Below are 24,670 nucleotides of genomic sequence, written 5' to 3'. Positions count from 1 at the left end.
CTGACGCAACCCATACACGATCCGCATGGCTGCCCATACACAATGGGATTTCAACCAAATGGCTGTATGTAACTTTATAATCTTCTTGTAGGTTTATTGACGTATTGCTTCGGAAGAAATAGGGCATCTCTATCAATGTAGTACAGTTATTTATTTATTTAATCTTTATTGCACAAAAGATAAACCTTATAGTACAAAATAAATAAATAATAAATAAATAAATAAATAAATATTATAGGACATTCTTACACAGATTGACTAAGTCCCACAGTAAGCTCAAGAAGGCTTGTGTTGTGGGTACTCAGACAACGATATATATAATATATATATGTACTTAAATACATAGAAAACAACCATGACTCAGGAACAAATATCTGTGTCATCACACAAATAAATGCCCTTACTGGGATTCGAACCCAGGACCATCGGCTTCACAGGCAGGGTCTCTACCCACTAGGCCAGACTGGTCGTCAAAAGGCGGACTGAATGCCATAAGGCACACACAATTGAACAATTTAAGCTATCTCCTTGTTAGGTGTCATCTTCAAAAACGAATGGTAGTGTAGTAGGTACCAAAGATTTGTAGTTAAGTAGGTACAATACATAAATTTAAGTAGGGTCAACCGGGATAAATGCGTCACTTGAGGTAAATGCGTCTTTTAAACGTTTATTCTTTTAAATGGAACATTTTAGAACGATTGCAACCCTCACTGCTCGTTGTTTGGTCACTGAGCTTTTAGTGTGGACGGCTATAAAAGGTAGTTATAATATGTTGCGTTTGGAAGATATCTTCAAAAGACGCATTTGCCACAAGAGACGCACGCAGCCAAAAAATTCGCTTTCCCGATTTATCAGCGTAATTTTTGTAGCTTAGTCTATGCCATAAACATAGACATAGAGAAAATAGTAATGTGGCAGATTTTTAACCCCATCGATAAATAACATAAACTTGATTATCAAAATTATTTAAAATTCGAAACGTATAATATTTTGCTACATTCATATGCTCAGTTCAACATCGTGATGTAATTGTTATACTTTATACCAGTGGCCTATTTTATAAAGCTACAAGTTACAATTTACAAGCGGAAGTCTCTTTCTAACCCTATGTGCTAGAACAAGACTTCCGCTTGTAAATTGTAACTTGTAGCTTTATAAAACAGGCCACAGGTAGTCCAAATAATCCCGATTAGATACTGTATGAAGTTTTGAACTAAGTATATTAATAACGAGTCTTGATGTGTGTTTATTTTACCACTACGTAACTATGTAAACTCATTTTTAGTTTTCTTAATTCCTTAATGTTTACTCAGTTCCCCAAAACATGGCACTGTGCAATGAGGGGCAATTAATTTACTGTCGTTTAATTTTGTTGTATTATTAAATCAACATAATTATTCAATTAAATTTGTTGATATATCCGTACCCTCTCTTCTAAACTTAGAGTTAATTTGGCAAAATCCTTCCTCGGTGGTTATTCATGTCAACACGTATTAAATTCAGCGCCATCTGTTAGTTTACCTGGGTACTCTATAGTGGTAGCACATATTTGAAAAAAGTTTGCCCCTCCTTCCTAAGTAGCGCCATAAGATTCAGGGGCAAACTTAAGTCAATCGAGTGTTGTAGCTACCCCCCCTTTTAGGGGTTGAATTTTTATAGCCTATAACCTGGCCGGGGATGTTCTCGACAGATTAGTAAAGTTTTCATCAAAATCCGTTCAGCCGTTTTCACGTGATGCACGTTCAAATAAACAGACAAACAGATAAACAGATAAACAGACAAACAGACAAAAATTCTAAAAACTGTTGGAACGTGTTCTGTTATCGATTCTACGTATCCCCAGCCAACTTTTTTTCGAATATCTTCCATGTACAGACTTTCGACCCTCTTCAGCTTTAATAGATAGATAGAACAATGAAAGTTAAATATTATGTTATGGCACTTAAAAACATTTTCCATTAAACAGTTCTTTGTTATTTTTCAACCATTGTGTCTTCAAAAAAGAGTAACTAACGGCCCGATTCGAAGTTTAAGATACGTCAACTAATATATATAGAAACGCTATGGATTAGATATGTCAGTGTCAAATGTGACGTTTCTTCAAACAAAAATGTCACTTTTGACACTGACACATGTAATCCATAACGTTTCTAGATCTATTAATTGACGTATCTTAAAGTTCGAATATGGCAGTAAGTATTTTTATAATTGATTTATTTTCTTCGTGAAAAATATTGTGTTTTACTCGATAGCAAAGTTTGTTTAATCCTCGTGCTTTGAAACCGTCGCAACGCTCTAGATTCCACTTTTGAGCAATTTTGGAATATTTTGGTTACTCGGGTATCAACGTAGCACGAGGAATTAAACAACAACATTGCCCCCTTGTAAAACAAATAGGTATTGTCGATTCGATGTACAAATATACTCTGGCAAAGGTAACAGTCATCGTATTGAGTCAGGTAACAATTTTGCATATATCACCTAATGCAGTTACGCGTCCTTATGTAACAATTGATAAGTGACTGGAAGCCAAATAGATTTATTTGCCTGCCTCGTAACAGTCGTAACTCGTTGACGATACTCGACCTATTAAATCACTTTCTAGAATACATAATATATAATGCATGCATGTATACTAAACATAAAAATTGGTTGATTATAGCAATGCACTCACGAGAACTTTCCAAAGTTGCGAAACTTTCCACAAGAGAATTTCTCGGTAACTTCTGAAAATGTTCTCGAGAACGAGAATTTATTTATTTATCGTAGTTTATACCATGAATATTCACGATAGTTTAGGTGTAGTCCTTACCCCCAGAAAATTCTGACTTTTGGTCTACCGCTTCCGGTCAGAAAAATGTATGACGGCCCGGCCAAACGGTCAGACCTAGGTGAGGGGTGCTCGACCAAATGTCATAGAGGGACCCTGGCAGTTTTTGACGCCGCCATTTTTTTTTAATATGGCCGACTTTTTATTTTATTTTTTCAAGTGTGTCCTAGCGCGCTGAAATTTTGGTCACGGAATCTCGGGGTCCCCTAAATACCTTTGAAAAATTTTTTTTTGGATAAATGCTACAATTGCTGCAACTTTTAAACGGTGCGTGATAGGTGGGGGGTGCTCGACCAAATGTCATAGAGGGCCCCGAGACAAAACGAACTGCATTAAAAAGAAAAGAAATGGCCGACTTTTTTTTATTTTTTTTAAGTTAGTCCGAGCGCGCTGAGATTTGGCATGGCGGGAGATAGAGGCCTCTAGATTCCGATAAAAAAAGATTTTTTTTGGAAAGACCCAAAATGGCGGAATAATAATTTCCATGTTGCAGGAATATTCTGAGAACATTCTCGAGAACGTTTCCGGCTTTTTGGGAATGTTCTGCAATTTGTACATTGCTAGTTGATTATATATACTTAGTCTGTTCAAATATTCTGTACAATATTCGCGTATATTATTAGTTACAATAAAACAGATTTTTTACATTCAATTTTTTTACTAACATGTGTTAAAAATTCAATAATATTTAGGTAAGCTATTATAATATGACTATTTTATGTACTGTACTAAGTAAAGACATGCTATAGGTATAATACTACCTTAAAAAAAAACGATGTATTTTTCATGAGGTTTATTGCTGGAATATTTATCCGCATTATTTTTACCCTTAAAAGGTACATATAAAAGTGCTCACTAAAATAAAGGCACACAACGAACAAAAATAACGCTATTTCTATATTTCTAATGGTTTAATTAGTAATTAGGTAGGTCTTCGAAACTTTTCAATAAAAGCACAACAAAACGCAAAATTTGGAAACTTGTTTACATATCCATGTAAACATACCGCTATTGCACTTCCTCGTTAAAACTTCCCTTCATTTACCCTTGAATCTTGTTTCAGATCAACTGCAGCGGAAGAAAGCGTTGACCGACCAACCTCAAGTTTACTTATAACCGCGCGTCGCACGCATTACAACACAACTCGACTGACTCGCGTTGTCGACGCGCGGACGGCCATTGCGATCCGTCGAGCGGGCGCAATTCCATTTTCAAATTTTCTTTTTTTTTAATCGAAGTGCATTTGCGCGTGGCGTGAGCGCGTTTTATTTTTAATTTATTCAAAGGTGTCTTTCAAAATGCGTGCAGTGCTTTTCGTGTTTGCGTGTGTGTCGTTCGTGGCGGGACAGGACATAAACAGTTTGAGGGATATGCCAAAGTACGATAAGAGATATGACTATTTGAGTGTGGACGCTATTTTGGAAAACAAGAGATTAGTGAGAAACTACGTGGACTGTCTGATCAATGCGAGGCCGTGCACGCCTGAAGGAAAGGCGCTGAAAAGTAAGTCATAGCCGATATGTGCAGCATGCATAACGATGAAATGGATCGATTGCAATTTCTTTCAGCTTTCTGTTACATTGAGGGCTGGTGAAGCAAAGCCTACGAGTATTTAGCCAAAATTGTAATAAATAACTATTATGATACAAAATGCGTAGGTAAGTAGTACCTAATTTTAAAATAATGGTGTTTAAAATAAGTACTTATCATGGTTTTACATATTTACTTATTTAAAAAAACCTTAAAAAGTACCATAGTTTAAAAAATATATTGTTTAACTCTCTCGAATTATCAACAAGCTATTATTATATATTGCTAATGTCCTACAAACATCATCCTTTGACACCGTTATAATCATTAAAACACTTAATGTTGATAATTTACACAGATCTTATCAGTATAAACACCAACTCACGTGTTACGAGGACGATCATTACCAATTTGTTTATGCAAAAACTAAAGTACACAGTTAAATTGTAATAAACACACATTACGATTCAAGTGTTCAGTTTCGTTTAACTTGTGACCCATTGGGGAGAGCCCAGTTACCAGACAGATTACTTTTTAATTGCTATTACTATGGAAATAAGCGCTAATCGATATTGATACTGAGTTTTAATTACTGTGAAGAATTTCAATGCGTATATTTCCTGTCTCTTTATATTTCCTGTTTCGTTGTTAACAAATAATTAAATAAAAATTAATTTATTATACGTCAACGTCACTATTTTGAAAGCATGGTCTAACCACCTGGCTAAAAAACTAGCCAAAAAAAAAAGTAAAAATACTTTACGTTTGGATTTAACCCCCTCATGGGATTGGTAAATGTAAATGACCCACAAAAAACTTGAGAAAACGATACTTGATGCTCTACTAAATATATTTACTAAGCAGTAACTTTATCGTTACTCTACTGGGTGCGTAGACAAGATGCCAATCGTTAACGCTCAGTAGCGAACGAAACGCAACTTTCTCTGTCGCACTAATATGTAGGAGTGATAGAGAGAGATAACTATTAACTATGCTACGCTACGGAGCGTGAACGATTAACATCTTGTCTACGCACCCAGGCCAGAGTGATCATTTATAGTCATTATCATTGACTAGTTTACAAACACCCCGCGATTATTTTCTGATAACAGTTTGCTTTGTACATTTTTTAAAGGGAGTAAAGTAGGTGAATTTCCATAGGAAATTTTCTTTCTGGCCAAACTATGACTTCTCTGGACCGTAAGTGTCCTGTGGACTTCCCTAAGAGTCCTAGTCTCACTTGTTTTTATACCACTTCGGTGGCAAACAAGCATCACTTGTCCAAGGACCACTTACGAGTATGCTCTGGCAAAACAGCTTTGTCAGTAGAAAAAAGCGTCAAATTTGACAAATATAGACAGATAGAATTGATCTCCCATACAAATTCTGAATTTCGCGCCCTTTTCTACTGATAAAGTTCGCCAAACTTAGTGTTACATGGCCAATTTGGCTGTAATTTTGTCTGTCATTAGTATTCTGTGAATTTTTCCTCGTTTTTCGTCATGCTGATAAAATACACATTAGTGTCATTTTCTCTCTTGACACCATTAAGTATAATCGTTATATTTAGTAACCCAGTTAATTTCTTATAATATCTATTATCTATCCAAATTATCCAATACATCGATGATATGATGCATTCAAATAGGACAGTAGGGGAAATTTGAAACATACTTAAATTAAGACGATACTGAGATTGTTATTAGGTGTTAAGATAACCTTGCGACGTATATAATTCGATTCCCTACAATCGAAATATAATACATATATGTCGGGGCCAGATCTTAGAATTGATCATTTATGATGTGGCAATCATTTGAAATGATCGGTTGGCCACATCATGAATAAGTCAAACCTAACCTAACCATATCATGCAGAGATCAATTCTAAAATGGGAATTCATGAAATAGTCAAATTCTGTGATCTGACCACGACATAAATACACCATTATACTTACTTATACCTACATAGTTCTAAAAATACCTAGCCTTATGACATGAGACAGTTATAAAGGCTAAATTCGTCCTTTTTATCATTTGATCGCAGTCAATATAATTTCAAAACACGGAATCACTTTTAATAAGAAAAACGTCTTATCGATATATCAAGGTTAGGTACATTATAAAAGCACTCAACAACGGTCGTATTAAGAATAACGTTTAAATAAATTAGCATACATTTAGAAACATAACATAGAACATAGGAAATAACAGATTAAATAACTACAATACTTATATAATTAATCCTCAACCTATTTACATATACCTATCTACTGAGTTTCTACTTGTACGAAAACTGCTTGATCGCGTTTTACGTAGTCTAAAGTTCAACTCAGTTCAGCAAGTGATTTGGTACACTACTTAAGTAGGTTAAGTCAGTTATATTGATCGCCTATTTCAATATTTGTACTCACTTTTTTGTACTCCTTTTTTTCTGCTATTGAAAGAGCTCATGATTTTGAGTTTCAAATAAATAAGTACTTAACATAAAAAATCCCAAATTGAAATAAAGTGAACCTACTTAGGTACCTATATAATTTTAAACACAATGGCCCAGTTGCTGGACTTGCTGGATACAAAGTAAAATCAAAATAAATGTTACCTGTAGCTGTATACTTGAAAATTAGTGGTATTTTAAACCAATAGGTATTGCAGCTGCTGTAGGTATGCTATGTGAACTTAGGGTTGCCATATGGAAGAATTAAATGTCCTTATAAAAATCCGGACATCACCCTAAAACTCCGGACATTTCTTGTAGCAGAGATTTGGCGTAACTTGAACGACGCCCCGGCGGCGCGCTGCTCTCTGCGGTGTACTGTATCGTGGATCTACTTTTCCCTTTCGATCCCTTCGCCCGATCCCGTAGCCCCCTCCCCGAGCGCGCATTTTATTTTTATAAGGTCATTCCTAAAAATCCGGACACATGCCAAGTCCGGCCGCAATCCGGACAAAGGGTCAAAAATCCGGACATGTCCGGACAAATCCGGACGTATGGCAACCCTATCAGTGAACTTGACCTGCGGCACGAGTTCGCGCGTTCGCGCTCAACACAAAAGAGGCGGAGTAAAAAGCAGAGTGTTACAAATTCAGTTGTAATACAAACACCTTGTATGGAACTTACATAACCATTCATTTTGACTTGACTGGTTTTTTCATTATGTGTGTATTATTATTCCACAGTATTATTTACCGTAAATATTTGTTTATTCAAGAATGATTTATTTATTATTTATGATATATTTAAAAGTGATATTTAGATAGGTATATAATATCGCTCTATCGATAGAGCATAAATTTATATGGAAAGCGTTGGAAGAATCAGGAATAAACAATACTTACATAAATATACTAAAACACATATACGCAAACTGCAAAAGCAGAGTCAAGTTAGAAACCACTGGCAGATACATAGACATCGAAAGAGGCGTCAGGCAAGGAGACCCGCTCTCCCCAACTATATTCATAAGCGTTTTGCATTTAGTTATGAAAAGTTTAAAATGGGATTATAGAGGAATAAACATAAACGGAAAATATCTCACATATTTAGCTTTTGCAGACGATATAGTGCTACTATCTAGAAGTTGGAAGGAGCTACAATTTATGATCAATACTCTACACGCAGCTAGTAAAAACATCGGTCTCGAAATGAATCTTCAAAAAACTAAAATAATGACAAATCATGTAAAAAAGAAATATTTATAGAAAACATGAAGCTAGACTTTGTAAATGAGTATATTTACCTAGGGAAGCAGATATCATTCAGACCGGATAACAACACGGAAGAAGTAGAGAGGCGGGTAAATAAAACATGGAAAAAGTTCTGGAGCATGGCAAATATACTTCTAAGCGCCTTGCCACTACATTTAAAAAGAAAAGTACTAGATTCGTGTCTCCTTCCCACACTTAACTACGGCTGTCAAACGTGGAAATACACAAGCTACATTAAACACAAGATTAGAGCATGTCAAAGAGCAATCGAAAGAAAAATTTTGAAAGTTAAGTTAATAGATAAAATACGTCACAAAAATATACGAGAAAAAACTAAAGTAATTGACGCTCTCGGACACTCACTAAGACTCAAATGGCAGTGGGCAGGTCACATCGCGAGAATGCCAGATGATAAATGGACAAAGCGTTTAACTACCTGGAAGGGACCATGTGGGAAACGAAGATCTGGGCGTCCCCGTGCTCGCTGGGCAGACGACATAGAGAGAGTGTCGAGCAACTGGCTCACAGAGGCACAAGACCGAGAACGGTGGAAAAGGTTGGAGGAGGCCTATACCCGGAAGGGGTCCTAACACTACTAGATTATCACAAAATAGTATTTAGTTTAAAAATAGCTTGTACAAGTGTTTACGGAATAAAAAGGCTTTTTATTTTATTTTATTTATTATATAATATCGCTATACCTACTTGTATGCTCTTTTATTGTGTTCTTCCAATTTCGTTTTAGTTACGAGATGTGATAGCGTTTTTATTACAGTCACTTATTATACATTAATTATATTAATTTATCCAAAGTCAGAAAAGGTAATTTTATCTTTTTTTATAATATCATTCAAATACAGTCATATTAAATCTCAAATTAACACTGAATGGCATCAAATGACAAGGTTTACATGCTTAACATTTATTAAATGGATCGTTCGTACAATAGATTTGATCTGCCAAACGTCTACGCGAGTGACACTAATCTGTCCGCCTTGCATTTTGCCAGCAATATCGAGCTGCAGCGGCATCATGGTCGCGTTTTTATCATTTGTCATGTCATGCGTCACTTGCGCACTTAAGAGCCAACGGGAGTGGTCATTTCTCCATACAAACGTACTCCTCGTTTTCCTCCGTGGTTTTTGAAGCTAGAGCAATGATTTTTTCAACACAGATTAATGTTGTCAATATCTGTGTCGAACCGTTTTGCTTTTTTTGATATTTTTGTTTTTTAAGGCGCTAGAGCGCCCTTCAAAAATGGCCAAAATGGCCTAATTGACTATGCCGCAATGAGAGGCGTGGCATTCAAAACTGATATCAATTAGCCAAAAAAGCAAAACGGTCCGACACAGACAATTTCATAATCATTTAGATTTCCAAATTTGGTTACGATTGGTTAAGTTTTGGAGGGGGAAACAGAGGAGTACGAAACCTCGATTTTTGAGATATTTACGCAGGATTTTTCGCCTTGTCCTTATCGCACTACTTTTAGGTGCCGCTTCCGTTAGCGAGACGGGTATATTTACCTAAAATATTTAAAGCTCAGCTCCTGTTTCGTCTTAAGTACATACTTGTTAGAACGTGACAGGCATGGTTACAAATGATAAAGAACCGGCCATCTTAGCCCTTCTGCCTTCAATCGTACATTCTTGATAAGCTGCTCTGGAACAAATTCAATGAACTAAATTAATGTATTTTGACTAGTAAAGTGTATCATAATAATACCCACCTAAATAATAGTGGGTGTGACATATTTTGATCTTAGAACTTACAACAACTGGAGTAGCCTTATTTGACGTATTTGCGTTCAAAAATGTCTGCTGTATTTTGCGGGGAGGTGAATAAGTAACACCAAATAACACCTGTGTCGAAACACGAAGAGACACACGCACATTTGAATGAAAATTAACACATTCTCATTTTTACACATATAAGCATCTTCTTCTTCAGTCGGTCCCTCAATACTGAGGATCGTGACATCATATCCTTCTAATCTGTTGAAGACTAGGTTCCTCCATAGGGTTCTTAGGGTTTTCGGGTAGCATATCACACATGGTAAATGTCTTTGTACGATTCTGTGCACATTTTGCAAGATTTTTGACAGAGGAGTAAGTTACTGACAGGCTACTCTATTACTGTATGCTTTAAGATCGTGATAAGTACCTACTTTTAATTCTGACTAGAGTGACTACAAATGTTCTTGTAGGGATTTATGCCATAAGCTAATTAGTAATATAACATTGTAACAGAACTGGTATAACATATATTCCATTACATTTTAACCACTAATAAGACCGAGCTTGCTCATAATAAAATTATTATTTATAAGGTTGATTACAATGATTACTACGTTCATATTCATAAATTATTATCTTCAGATAAATATTTATGTAAATTGATAAATGCTCTTGCATAATAAAAACATTTCGGTGATTATTTGAGGTCAAATATTAAGTTGAAGGTTGAGGTTGAAGACTGTTATTTTGACTAAAAATAAAATATTTAACATATGTTAGCAAAATGTACGACAGCTCGCGGAGGTCTTTCAGATTAAAATATTTTATTAATATGTATTATAAAATATGTATTTTAATCTGAAAATATTTTATTAATATTTTATTAATATCTATTTAGTAAAACTAAACAAAAGGATACAAATTAAATTACAACTAAAACTTAGAAATAAAAATTAAAACTATACATTTTTTCATTAACTGTTTATTAATTAATTTTAGATTTATTTAAGTTATTTTTTGTACGATTGTAGGTATATAGCATTAACCTTACGAAGTACTGAAATAAAAAAATATTCAAACACGAATAGAAAACATATTTTTCACCTCAGCAGCTCGAACAAGGGTACTTTGCTTCGTAAAAACAGTGAGAAAAATGCGATTTTGCTCACTAAGTGAGACAAAATGACATTCAAGTGACCTTTATAGTCAAATGTCATTTCAACATGCAGGGTCTAATACAAGATCGAAATACTTGGGTTCTATTATCTCTGCCCCTTTCACACTGTTAGCAAAAAAAACAGACAAAAAAAGTTAAAACGACATTCAACGGTATATTGATGGTTTATAACAGACCCCGAAAAACTTCAGACCGCATCGTTCCAAACCACGTAGGTACGAGTATGAATTCTTAATAATAAATTAATAAAAATAAAGTTGTAGATTTGATAAAAACTAATAAAATACAATATTTTAGGTATTTTATTGTACAGTTAAAATTATGAACTCAAAAAATACACAAATTATCACGCAATATTAATTATTTTACTTTTAAGAATTTCTACCATAGTTGACAAATAGTACGTATTCGCAATTCGGACCGTATCATACAAAGTTTTTTTTTATAAAAAAAAGTTGTCGATTGAAGTGTCAGTTGATGTTCGTTATTTCCATATTATTTTACTGAAATTCTCTTTATTTATTTCTCATCTTAAGTTAGGTTATTTTATAATATGAATATAAAAGTAAAATATAAAAACACTCACAAAACAATAAAAAATAATATAAACACATTATAAAAAACCTAACCTAGGGTGCCGCCAGCAGCGGGGCAAGGCCCAAGCTACCGGTGGTCAGGGCTGCAGAGAGAGGAACCGGCGGACTATCCGCGCCGTGTCCAAGATCACCGCCTTCTGCATCTGACCCTTGATCCAACCACCTAGCGAGAGTCTCTCAAGGTGTTGGTCGAGACTCTTCGCTATTAGACCGTTTACTGAAACGACTATCGGGACAATGATCGTCGAATCAACATCCCACATGGCGGTTATCTCGTGAGCCAAGTCTAGGTACTTACTGGACTTGTCCTTCTCGGCCTTCACGAGATTCTCATCATGGGGGATGGTGATATCAACGAGCACGGCCCGACGTTGCGATCGATCTATTATCACAATATCAGGCTTATTGGCTACAATAGTCCTGTCAGTGATGATAGATCGATCCCAATAGAGCGTGGTACGACCATTCTCGAGAACAGGCGCAGGTAAGTACTTGTAGTACGGTACTTCGCGGTCCACAAGGTCATATAGAAGAGTAAGTTGCTGGTGAATAATCCTGGCTACGAGATTATGTCTGTGCAAGTACTCGCCGTTAGCAAGATGAGAGCAACCGGAAATGATATGCCTGAGTGACTCTCTGGGACGGCGGCATGCCCGACAGATGTCGACCGTACCGTCCTTCAGGATATATTTCCGATAGTTGTTCGTCATCATCACTTCGTCCGCAATTGCACAGGCAAAACCCTCGGTTTCTCCGAAGAGGTCCCCGAATCGTAACCAGTTCACCGACGCGACACTACTGAAATTTATTATTACGTTTTGTTTTTGTGTTCGATTGCGGTAATTAAACTTAATTGTTTCTATATCTTAAGAAAACATGAATGCAGTGCAGTGATGAAGAAGGATTACATTTTTTAAGTTGCCTAATAGGTATGTTCTCACTGCTGAGATGAAATTTTTTGTGTACTACACGAGATCAAAGTTATTTACATCTCGTGCGCTTTTGAGTCCCTTACTACGCTCAAGATTCTAAATTAGATTCACTCGCTACGCTCATGAATCTATTATAGAATCTTTCGCTTGCACGGGACTCATAATAAGCACTCGAAGAAATATCAAACTTTGATCACTTGTTGTACAAATAACTATTGTATGCGGTCAGACGGTTTGAATGACAGAGTGGAGCAGATCTCTACGTAAAGCTCCAAGGTCAAAGGCTGGCTTCGTAAGTATTACTTCCTGTGCACTATGTTTTGCTAAGGACTGGCTGCATCTTCCGCCACGTGGCATGTGCATTGTACACACGGAAGTATGGTATATATATGGTATATCCCTACATAAGGTATATACCTAAATATAAGTACCATTTGTAGAGAACTTAGAGTTAGTTAGTTTACTACAAATCTCGCGCCAGCACTTATGAATCTTACTAAAACATCTGCCAATGTCAAATAACCTTTATTAAGTAAGTAAACTTTTTTTACGCGAAAGCGGTGGTAGCCGAGTGGATATGACGCCCGACTTTCAATCCGGAGGTCACGGGTTTAAATCCTGGCTCGTACCAATGAGTTTTTCGGAACTTATGTACGAAATATAATTTGATATTTACCACTAGCTTTTCGGTGAAGGAAAACATCGTGAGGAAACCTGCATACATCTGCGAAGAAATTCAAAGGTGTATGTGAAGTCCTCAATCCGCATTGGGCTAGCGTGGGGACTATAGCCCAAGCCCTCTCGCGCATGAGAGGAGGCCTGTGCCCAGCAGTGGGACGTATATAGGCTGAATTATTATTTATTATTAAACTTTTTTTATTGTGCACCATACAGTTAAAAAATGCACAGTTAAGAGCTAGGTAACAGGCGGTCTTATCGCTAAGAACCTTTGTGCATTATGCAATAAAATCTAACCCCCTTATTCATAAAACTTTAAGTAATCGTGCGAGCCAGTCATCTGTCTGATATCTGATGCAAGAATTAATCCAAATACTTTTTAAAGCGCATTTAGTAATATTATGAAAAAAATAAAAACGCGATCGTGTTAGCCAGTCATCCGTCAGGCCAGACAAGGCTCACTTGCTGCAAGAATTAATTTAAAATTTCTAAGTGGATTTATAAATAAATACCTATAATGAAAAAAATAAAAACGCGATCGTGTTAGCCAGTCATCCGTCAGGCCAGACAAGGCTCACTTGATGCAAGAATTAATTCAATAATTTTAAATGTACTTAGGTATTTATAGTATAATAAGCAGAATTATAATAGAATGAAGAAATTACTTAAAAACGCGATCGTGTTACCCAGTCACCCGTCAGGCCAGACAAGGCTCACTTGATACAAGAATTAATTCAATAACTTTAAATGTATTTATAATATAATCAGCGGAATTATAATTGAATGACGAAATTACTTAAAAACGCGATCGTGTTACCCAGTCACCCGTCAGGCCAGACAAGGCTCACTTGATGCAAGAATTAATTCAAAAAATTTAAGCGGGTTTATAATCGAATTATAATCAAGAAAACTTGTTGTTATCATAAAGTTTATCTTAATATAAGCTTAGGTTATTTTTTTCGTAACGGCATGGCATAACATGGAGGATAGAGCCTTCCCATGTCCACAAAATACAAAGCAGCAAACTTTACGCACTTTATTTAATCTTTTTCTAGTGCAATAGAAACACGTCCAATATTGAGCAGAGCTCGTTAAGAAAGCACAGGATCAAAAACACAATTATAAAGAAACACCAAAAAAATTTTTGGGTGGACGATTAAGACCCCTGGGAGTAACGATTAAGTTTAACACATGTTTAACATAATGTCATAGTAGTTGCAATACAGTAGGGATACTGCTCGCTCCAATGAACCGAATAATTATCAGTAATGTCGTCAGGGATGTCACTAAGTACGTGACGAAACTGATTAGTCGCAGCATGTCCGATCCAAAGTCATTGGCTAGGGATGTGGGAGTGTCTGTCACTTTCCACATGTTCCGTCAATTTATCGAATAGATAGGTACCTCTGTATCTGTATCTCTGCGTCGTCATTTTAATTTCGTTACCTGCTCCTTTCTATCACTCTTAGGGTGGTATTCCATCTGTCCAATATCTTGGTCCAATGTCATTGCGTCTCACTCTCTCATTAAGCAAAATGTGATACAAAATACACCTTGGACAGGTAGAATACAATACACCCTTACATACGAGTGTTCAAAAGTTGCTTTAGTAATCATAGTTGTTATCTGTGTATTGTTGTTATGTTGAGTACAAATAAAACCGGGCAAGTGCGTGCTTCGGACTCGCGCACGAAGGGTTCCGTACCATAATGAAAAAAAACGAAAAAAAATGCAAAAAAAAAACGATCACCCATCCTAGTACTGACCACGCCCGACGTTGCTTAACTTTGGTCAAAAATCACGTTTGTTGTATGGGAGCCCCAATTAAATCTTTATTTTATTCTGTTTTTAGTATTTGTTGTTATATCGGCAACAGAAATACATCACACTATCACGGTTCGTGAGATACAGCCTGGTGACAGACAGACGGACGGACGGACAGCGAAGTCTTAGTAATAGGGTCCCGTTTTACCTTTTGGGTACGGAACCCTAAAAATGCCTTTCCTTGAAAATTTTTGAAAACATGTCGGTTTCAGAAAACTAGTTCAAAGAAATACCAGCTAATTAAAAAAAAAAGTCTTTGTGACTTCCAAGACTAAGACAAATCATTTAAATCTATTTATTTCGGATTTACTGAAATGCCAGAGCATTGCAATACAGATATTGCAGTCAAGAAAGTAATCTGGAATGAGTTTCCCTAGTTTAGAAATGTCCGGACATTACTCGAAAATGTCAATACACCATCGGTTACATTTAGAACATTCACACCTCTACTCGCTTCAGACCAAAAGCGGCACCAATTGGTCAAGGCTCGGATCAGTATTGAATGCCTGACATTTATTAACTAGGCTAACCTTAGATAGCTAATGTATACAGTAAAGGCTAAATACACCTGGGTTTGAATGTAATTACACGGTATTATATAATGTTAAGGTATGAATAATTTATTCAAAAGATCTGAATAACTAATTGTTAACGGGGTTTGGTGTGTATTGCTGCATAGATGACTTTTAAACGAGTGGTCGTGGCGTGGCGTGGGTTGAAATCCTGGCTCGTAAACTTTCTGTACCAATTGTTGTTATTTATTCTAGATTTTTAGTACCAGTAAATATAATATCGTGAATACTATATATAGTCTCAAAAAAACCTAAATTCTCCTTCGGGTTGGACCGAGAATAAAAACTGGTGTATTCGCCGATTCTTTGGTTTAATGCCTAAAAGTGGACCTTGGTCTCCATTAACCACTAAGATCATCTTAGTGGTTAATGCAGCCTCTTAGTAAGATGTGAAGGAAACGGAAATAACTTACTTCTCATGATTATTTATAATCAACAGTGTAGGAAGAGTATAGTAACTGTTATTAAAACAGCCTGAAATGACCGTCTATAGCAAAAAGAACGAAAATACTACCTTAGACATCATAATTAACAGTGCACTAATTGATCGTTAGAGTCAAGGATTTTGCGATCATTAAGCAAAGAGATGCAGTCTATTATTATGATATAAACTATCCATAATTGAATAGCTATAAATTCTATTGTAACAAGTGCTTCTACAATATTATATATTTAAAACAATAAAAAACTAGACTTCTCTTTCCAGGAGGGCGTAGTCAAAGAGACAATCATTAACGCCAATCGAAAAGTGAAATAATGAAAGATGCGATCGAAACGTCAAATTATTTCCATACATTAATTACATTTTAATTGGCGTTACCGATTAAAGGATGACTCACGTTAGACCGGGCCGTGTCCGGGCCGGAGCTTCCGGCGCATCGTTTTCTATGGCAATCATCACATGATCACCTGTCATGTCATAGAAAAGTAAGCGCCGGAAGCTCCGGCCCGGACACGGCCCGGTCTAGCGTGACGTGAGTCATCCTTTACGCATTCACTGCCAGGGGGTGTGGCCTAGGCACAAACTTGCATGTTGGTTGTGATGTTTGAGAAAAGATACTCCGATATATTAACAAGCACTTTATTATTTAATTTAGTTTTTAACATCCAGTCGGCCATTAATGCCGTTCACTATGGATGCATTCTTACAACGGTGAACGCACATGAGCGTTGGAGGCAGTGAATGTGTTAAAGATTGCCATCTTTAAAGTAACTCTGCATGTTACCTCTTCACGCTTAAACCGCTGAACCAATTTAGATGATTTTTGGTAAATTGAGATAGTTTAAGGCCCGGGGAAGGACATAGGATTGTTTTCATCAGTCACCATCATCATTCCACGCAGGCAACGTTGTAGATAGAAGTTAGTTATCTATACCGTGCCCATAGGAGCTTACCTTGACAGTTAGGAGGACCTTATTCACACGACTCCTCAGTACCACTATAACGGAGCTCGTTAAAACTGTTACTATAACCATCCACATTTAATTGACAGTTTATATACCTTATTGTAAAGCCATAAAGACCACTATCGGTCAGTCAATAGTTAGTATTATCATTATCAGCCATTTAAGGTGCGTACCGTTTTTGAAAGTAACGAGTAGCGGTTTAGCCTAGCGTGAGTACTTTTTTGCTATAATAACCTACTTGTTGTATTAAGTACAGTCGCCATCAGATATATCGGAGCGGCCAAGGTGTTCACAATATCTGAACACGCACTCTAACGCCCTGACAATAGAGGCGTGTTCAGATATTTGTGAGTACCTCGGCCGCTCCGATATATCTGATGGCGACTGTATTTTATTGCTATAGGGAATGTAGCTGGTATATGTTAACTTACTAGGTCAAGAACCATTAGGCTGCTAGCATAAATATTGTATATTATTACACAAGTAGGTACTAGTTTATACAATTTATGAACGTCTATCAAATCTAGTCACGGAATACAATAATTATAATATATTCTGTGAATCTAGAAAACCTTTAATAATCGTTTGTCGTTCTCATCATTCATTCAGTCATTTTGATATTTCTATTGGTATGGTAGGGAAGTATTCGGCATTCTTTTATAGGCCCCGTGCATGAACTATAGGGAGCAGCATAGGATCCACAAAACAAAGAAGTAATAGAAGTGAAACGTACGTCTATAGCGTGTGGCAAGATTAAGCCTTATTGTACTCAGTTTCACCACAGACTATTGTCAGTCGTGTGTCAATTCAGTATGGCGCTTTTGAGATGTCAGATGTGAAAACGATTCCAGGAAAAATTAGAAATAATTAGAAATATGCCGCGCTGCTCCATTTTGGGGTGTAAAAACACTAGCCAAACAAAAAATATTAGATATGGAGGCATTTCATATCATCGGTAAGTATTATTTCAAGTAATATTTCAATACTTTTACATTTTCGGTTTCCGCAAGGATTTTTGGATTGTTTAGTGCAAAAATCAAATTTATGTAAATGAGATAAGGTTGATATCTACTTAGCGTCAAAGTCATGTACGGGTGCCATGGGACCATATTAAAAATGTTATCGATGTCGATCTTCGTATAAATACACAGTTCGGTTTGTTTATGTGCATACATGTTCTTAATAATTTATTTTTGTTTTGCCTCTGGATGATCATATCGAAAAAGTCGTCGCTTATGCACATTTTATATTACGTACAAAATATGTTCTTACTTATTTATTGCTATTCAATGGATTATTTGATTTAAAGTTTTTCTTATAGTATTGCATCCATGGATACATAATTATTTGTCAATTTTGTATATTAAATACGAATAGGTAAGGTGTCAGTTTTAAGCTGTCACATAATTTTACTGCCGGGTATTTGCTGACCAGTCTAAAGCCCGCTCCACACTCTTAGACAAATCTTAAAGCGGTCTTCACATTCGACCTCAATATTTAGTATCTCATTGTTCGAATACGGCTGTAAAGTCTCCTCTCGGAGTTGGAAGGTCAGATGACAGTCTCTTTTGTAAAAAAGAGTGCATAAGCCAATTCTTGTGATAAGTTTCCAAGCAGACCCCAGGCTCCGTGCCTGACGCGGGCCGGCTCACGGGCCGTGGCAAATAGCCGGAACAACGCTAGGAAGAAGGAAGATGATGGTTGCGCGACATGTAGTACGTAACTGAGGACGCGGACATCACGCGGGGTGTGCTAAGGAGTAACAGTTTTTATTATATACTCGCTTACAGTTATATGCGTGGTTGGTGGCTTGATTACTTTCAATACGAGCATTTTTTTATTAAAAAGTAACTAGGTACCTAACCGTCGCCAGAAAATATAGTAATACATATGTATAAAAAACCTGAGTAGTTTACGTGTACACTAATCATTAATAAGCGTTTATCGATATCACACCGAATCATGCACATCCCTATCGCATGTGTCAACCTCATAGTCGAATATTTTATCCTATCGCATTCACTCTTGGAAAAGCCATGCAAGTGTAAAAGCAATAGAGCATAAATGTCAATTTACAAAAATAAAAATCGTAGTGCAATTTCGACATAATTTCCTTTGCTGTAAAGTTCAAATTATTGAGATGGGCGAGGGCTCATAATCCTTTTCGAAATAAGAAAATATGGCCAATTTTTTGACAGCGTTTTGGCGACATAGGTTTCCATACTAATCCAGGCACATGCCGTTTCCCGTCAGAGCGCGGCGCGCTCATTGTTTCTTCCGTGATAGGATCCTTCATATTTTTGGCGCGAGGCGTAAACGTGTCGTTTATGCTTCAGATGTAGCCGACAAGATGGCATAACCTACTATGCACAAGGAAAACTACCGACGAGAACGGTAGATGGTAGCACTTGCTTTGGTAATGTACATGTGCACATATGTTTCCGATTCAGGCCACAAGATGGCAGACCCTCCAACGCGCACGGTCCCTATATTAATGTTTTTGGTGGGAGAGCATAAGCATTAACAAGTTCTATTCCCATAAATTATTAAAACCACATTATCTATCAAAACCAGACATTTTGTATACGCTCCTTGTGCAAACAATCCACTTCGTGCTGATTGGTCATACGTGAATACGCAAAATAGTGCATTACCTCGGTTCACCTACTTATTCCAGCAATATACATACCGAGGCCCTGGTACAAAAAACAAAAATCTTCCTCTATAAAAATATATAGTCTCTATATATGGCTCGAATAGGTAAGCGCAATAAAGAGGCAGATAAAGAAATTTCGATTTGAATTTTTCGCTGTAGTGCCTGGCGTGGCTCTCTGCGATTTTGTCGCGTCGCTACAAGTACATGCGGCCCACACCAATTTTGATATCTGGCCATGGTAGTTGCCGCGCACCGCTACGGAACGGACGCCTGCTCGCGCTTACGCCACCTTGCGGTCATATCTGTCGTAATAGACGCGTTTTGTTAGAGAGTGAACCTTCTATAAGTACCTAATCTTCTTCTTTTCCTTTGCCTTATCCCACATTAGGTGGGGTCGGCTCTCCTTATCCTTCGGCGCTAAGACGATCTGTCTTGAGTTCTCGGGTTGGGTAGTTGGGTTTTTTCCAATAGCGTACTAACCTTCTATACCTAATATTGCTAATACTATTATTTATTATGTAGTAGGGCCTAGGGCCTTTGTTTCCATAATTAGGCAAAGTAAAGTAACTCAGCCAAACAACGAAATAACAAACAATATTGGCTTTAAATTATCTCCGATCAAAACAATACCTTATTATTCAAAGCTATCAAACTAATGCGATGCCATGACGTGTATGACATTATTATTCTAATGGCGATTCTCAGCCAATTAAAATTGTTGTCCGCGTAATCATACTCAAGAATCTACAACATAGTTTCCGACTTCAAATTGAAGAACATGTGGTTTAACATCAAATTATTTATAATAAAATAATTTAAATTCGTCATCTATTAATTCTTCTCAACTGTTCCAAACAGTGTTTAAGACTGTAGAAGGTAGAGCAAAGGTAAAGTCCATCTAAGCAAAGTTTGTGCCATTTTAAACATCGTTTCGGGCATTCTCGGCTCCGTTCGGCTCAGCATTGCTCCGAGCAATTATTAGGGTTAGCACAACTTGACGTCCTTTTACGTGACTTGAATTTTGAAACATTGGAAATGGACAGCATGATTCGTCTCTGAATCGCTGTCAAACTTCGGTTTTGTAGGAAGTGTCCTTTCTGTACGGTAGTACTATTCTGTGGTAAAATATTTAGTATTGCACAAGAATAATAAAACAAATTTACAATGTAGATAAAGGTAGCAACAGGCGATCTTATCGATAGCGATCTCTTCCTGACAACCTTAGGGTAGCAGGATATATAGAGAAAAAAAGCTAAAGCTATTAAGCTATAGGGGTAATCGATGTACTGTTGACTATTGTAGAATAAGTACAATTAGACAACAATTTGTTGCAAATAGCTGCGTCGAATTCCACATGTCGGTAAATGCATTACCTACTTCGAAGACTGTTCATGAGATATTGCGATTCTTCATTTTAAACGCTTCATAGTGAGGTATCTGTGGTAGGTAGTCTATGTAAAGGATGCATCACACGTGACAATCTCGTCATGTTATTAGGTAACTAATTGGCAGGTCTCAAAAGGTTACGGACTCAACAGTTAATTCATAGCTTGAGAGAGTACAAGAGGTGTTGCCGCGATTTCCGCGTAACTACTGAGGGCCTACCGTGGTTACGCTCGACGTGCTGCCTCTCTGTCGCACTTGTGAATTTGTACGTAAGTGTGACAGGGAGGCAATACGTCGAATGTGGTTCGCGGTAGGCCCTCAGGTCGCGTGAAATGCGAGAAAGGTGTTACTTGTATTGTTAAATAAGCATTGTTCGGTGTTCAAATTTTTTTTAAAGCATTATTACAGATCATATATCTAATGAAAAGATTATTTTAAACTAAGTGTCTAAAGTCTAAACTTTAGACTCTAAAGTGTACCTAAGTCAATCTAAGTAACGAATAATGTGACGTCACGAGTACGACATATATAGATGGTCAAGCAAATCTTGTCTGTAGAAAAAAGCGGCAATGTAGGCGCGAAGGGTTATCGTCTCATAGAAAATTTGAATTTCGCGCCTTTTTCTACTGACAAGATTTGCTTGACCATCTATATAATTTCGTTTTTGCCATAAATTTAAGAGATTACAATAAGAATCTAGTTTACAGGTAAGTCCTTTTGAAAGTATACTCTGGCAAACTAATTTGTTAGTAGCAATAAGTACCCACAGTAAAAAAACTAGGCTCATCCGTTTTTTTAAGGTGATAATACTAAAAAGTGTAAGAAAAAGGCAGTACGATTCTCTCTGCGTATACTCTTGCCAAACTATATCAATATGTGCTCACTTGCTCAGCCTAGCCTTAATTTTGTAATAAGTAATTAAATTGTTATGATTTTATAAGTCCACAGACACAATGAAATTCGAATAATCATATTAGTGTCAACTACTAGCATACTCAGCAACAGAAATAAACAAAATGCGATCGAATGATATAAATCTTTTTGTCAAAGATTACGCTTACGTAGACCCTATCTCGCATAACAGCCATTAGAAATTGGAATTTATTGCAATATGTTACAGTAAATAATTGAATGAGGTTTCTAATGCCTCTTACGACTGTTATGCATAACGGAGCACTATACCACGGATTACCACGGTATATGGTGTATTATGTAACTGGCAGAACCAGTTGCCGTTGCCTCACATATTGAATACACTCGGAAGTGTTAGTCACAGTTCCTAAATCCAATTCCCATCTGATTATGTCGCAATACAGGTAAAATAGATAGCGTAAAACCAAAATCCTGTTTTGACATTTAATTTATTTTATATTGTTTTACCCTCTTTCTGATATTATTTTATTTTCTTGTTTTCTTAGAGTGTAAATAAAATGACAATTTAAATTTGTTTTGACGTTTATATGCGCATGATTTTTATATTTTTGTTATGTCCTTGATTAAAATTTGATTAGTTCGCATGTATCCTTATTATTTTTGATAATTTATCTGAGTTCCTAGCATGTAAGTGAATTGGTCAGAAACTATAAACTTGCATTGTTGTAATAAATAAAGTAAAAAATAAAATGTGTCAGTGGTTTTCATACGTATTATGACCAATTAGCACACAATGTACTTTTACTCGGATCTCGTATTTGCGATTTCGCCGATCGCATTCCTTGTGCGCGAGCGCCGTTGTGTGACACAGATCTTGAGGCCGCCATGATAAAGAAATGTTCACACTGATCTTACAGTTCCGAAAAATTTAACAGAAGTTTGCTAAACGGCCGATTTTTTTCGTTGACATTATTGGTTTTTTTATGAATATTTTATTAATTGTTTGTTGCTTATTATTATTTTCTGTATAACTTGACGAATTTTTTATGGATTTGTGTTATTTTTAAGTGGAAATAAGATGTAATTTCCAATGGAAGGGAAATAAAATATATCCAATCTATTTTAATCTTACTTAGATACTATGATATGAACCCAGTTTTACCTACTTAAAATGAATTGAATTATATGATAATGATAATTTTACACATTATAACAAAATAGGAACACACGTTTCTTTTGGAAGATTTAGGTCCTGTTAAGATTTTTAAAATTTGATCATGACGTATTGATGCAAAAAATTGCTTTAGATTTCCTAATTTTATTTAAATCAAATTACTGCGTACTTTAAAACTCGTAATTTAAATATTGACTGTTAATTATGTACTCGTAAACAAAGATATTTATTTTTATTTATTTATAAACAGAAACATATTAAATCAATATAAGTTAGTTACACGACGTCTAACAGGTAGGTAATACCTATATACTTACGTAAGATTTAATATTACTATGAACTGTCGATATTTCTGTTTAAAGAAACACTGAAGGCTTTTTAAAACCAAGCATTTCAAGGATCAGCAATTCGTAAGTCTTTTAGAAAATTTGATCAGCCATTTAGGAGTACGTTTTTTAGGGTTCCGTACCCAAAGGGTAAAAACGGGACCCTATTACTAAAACTCCGCTGTCCGTCTGTCTGTCCGTCTGCCTGTCTGTCACCAGGCTGTATCTCATGAACCGTGATAGTTAGGCAGTTAACATTTTCACAGATGATGTATTTCTATGCAAATACTAAAAACAGAATAAAATAAAATTTTAAGTGGGGCTCCCATACAACAAACGTGATTTTTTGCCGTTTTTTGCGTAATAGTACGGAAACCTTCGTGCGCGAGTCCGACTCGCACTCGGCCGGTTTTTTAGAGTCCAGTAGTACAAGTACAACAGCCCTAAAAAACAAAGGAAAGCTAATAAACAAACTCGTCGTAGTCTAGTAAACGTGAGACTTTGTTTATTTTGTGTTCTGTGGTCACTGAGTTATTTTAAATGCCATAATCTGGCCGCAAAACTACCTCTACAACATAGTAAGCAATTTTAAACCTAAATCCAAAGAAATAGGAGCGTTGACAGATAACTGTTAAGTTGGCAAACTTTTATTGTTGTGGCTTCTTTAAACCAGCCAGTTATAAAAATGCCCGGAAGTTATGCTGCCTCTTTCGTAAGAAATGTTTTTCTAATTTTACATAGTCAGGGGTCGCTGCCTTGTTTTACGTATATAGCAATACGGCTCTCGGTCGTTGTAAATGTTATTGTTTTTTAAACGATTAAAAATATAGAGTTTAATATTGTATAGTGTTGAAAGTTGGCTGTTGATGATATTAGTACAGCGATTCCAATTAAAAGTAAAACAAATGTGGCATTGTTTTAATATTAAAGTAAGCTGCAGAGATAACAAACCCCCCTGAATAGATATTTGTATGCAGGGGGTCACCTATCTCTGCAGCGGACTGTATCTAAAATAACCAAGTAAACCAAGTTAAATTAATTTATCGTCTAACGAATCATCAAAATATCAATGTGGGCAGAATTATCATAGGTAAACGGCATATTTAATGTTGTAAAATTATAGAATTTGTTATAAACATGTTAGTAAACAATAAGATGAGTTCTATAAATACAAATCACATGGATATTTAAGACAAATCAATTCCGCATTTACGTCAGCGTCTGGATAGCTAATTTTAAATCTTAATTATATTCAAAAAAGGTGCC

At 36.2% G+C, this 24,670-nt stretch overlaps 1 protein-coding gene across 1 annotated transcript in view; it reads left to right on the top strand.

Annotated features, from left to right (window-relative positions):
* The first annotated feature begins 3,913 nt into the window (after positions 1 to 3,913).
* Positions 3,914 to 24,670, top strand: part of LOC134798104 (formin-1-like) — a 47,114-nt gene continuing 26,357 nt past the window's right edge. The window contains exon 1 of the mRNA XM_063770444.1: positions 3,914 to 4,333. Coding sequence (XP_063626514.1) covers positions 4,129 to 4,333 — 205 coding nt within the window. The 5' untranslated portion in view covers positions 3,914 to 4,128. The remainder of the gene's footprint in view (positions 4,334 to 24,670) is intronic.

This window comes from Cydia splendana, chromosome 16 (genome assembly GCF_910591565.1).
Source record: "Cydia splendana chromosome 16, ilCydSple1.2, whole genome shotgun sequence".
Lineage (NCBI taxonomy): Eukaryota > Metazoa > Arthropoda > Insecta > Lepidoptera > Tortricidae > Cydia > Cydia splendana.
The sequence above is the reverse complement of the archived record's forward strand: the minus strand, read 5'-3'. Positions and strand labels throughout refer to the sequence as shown.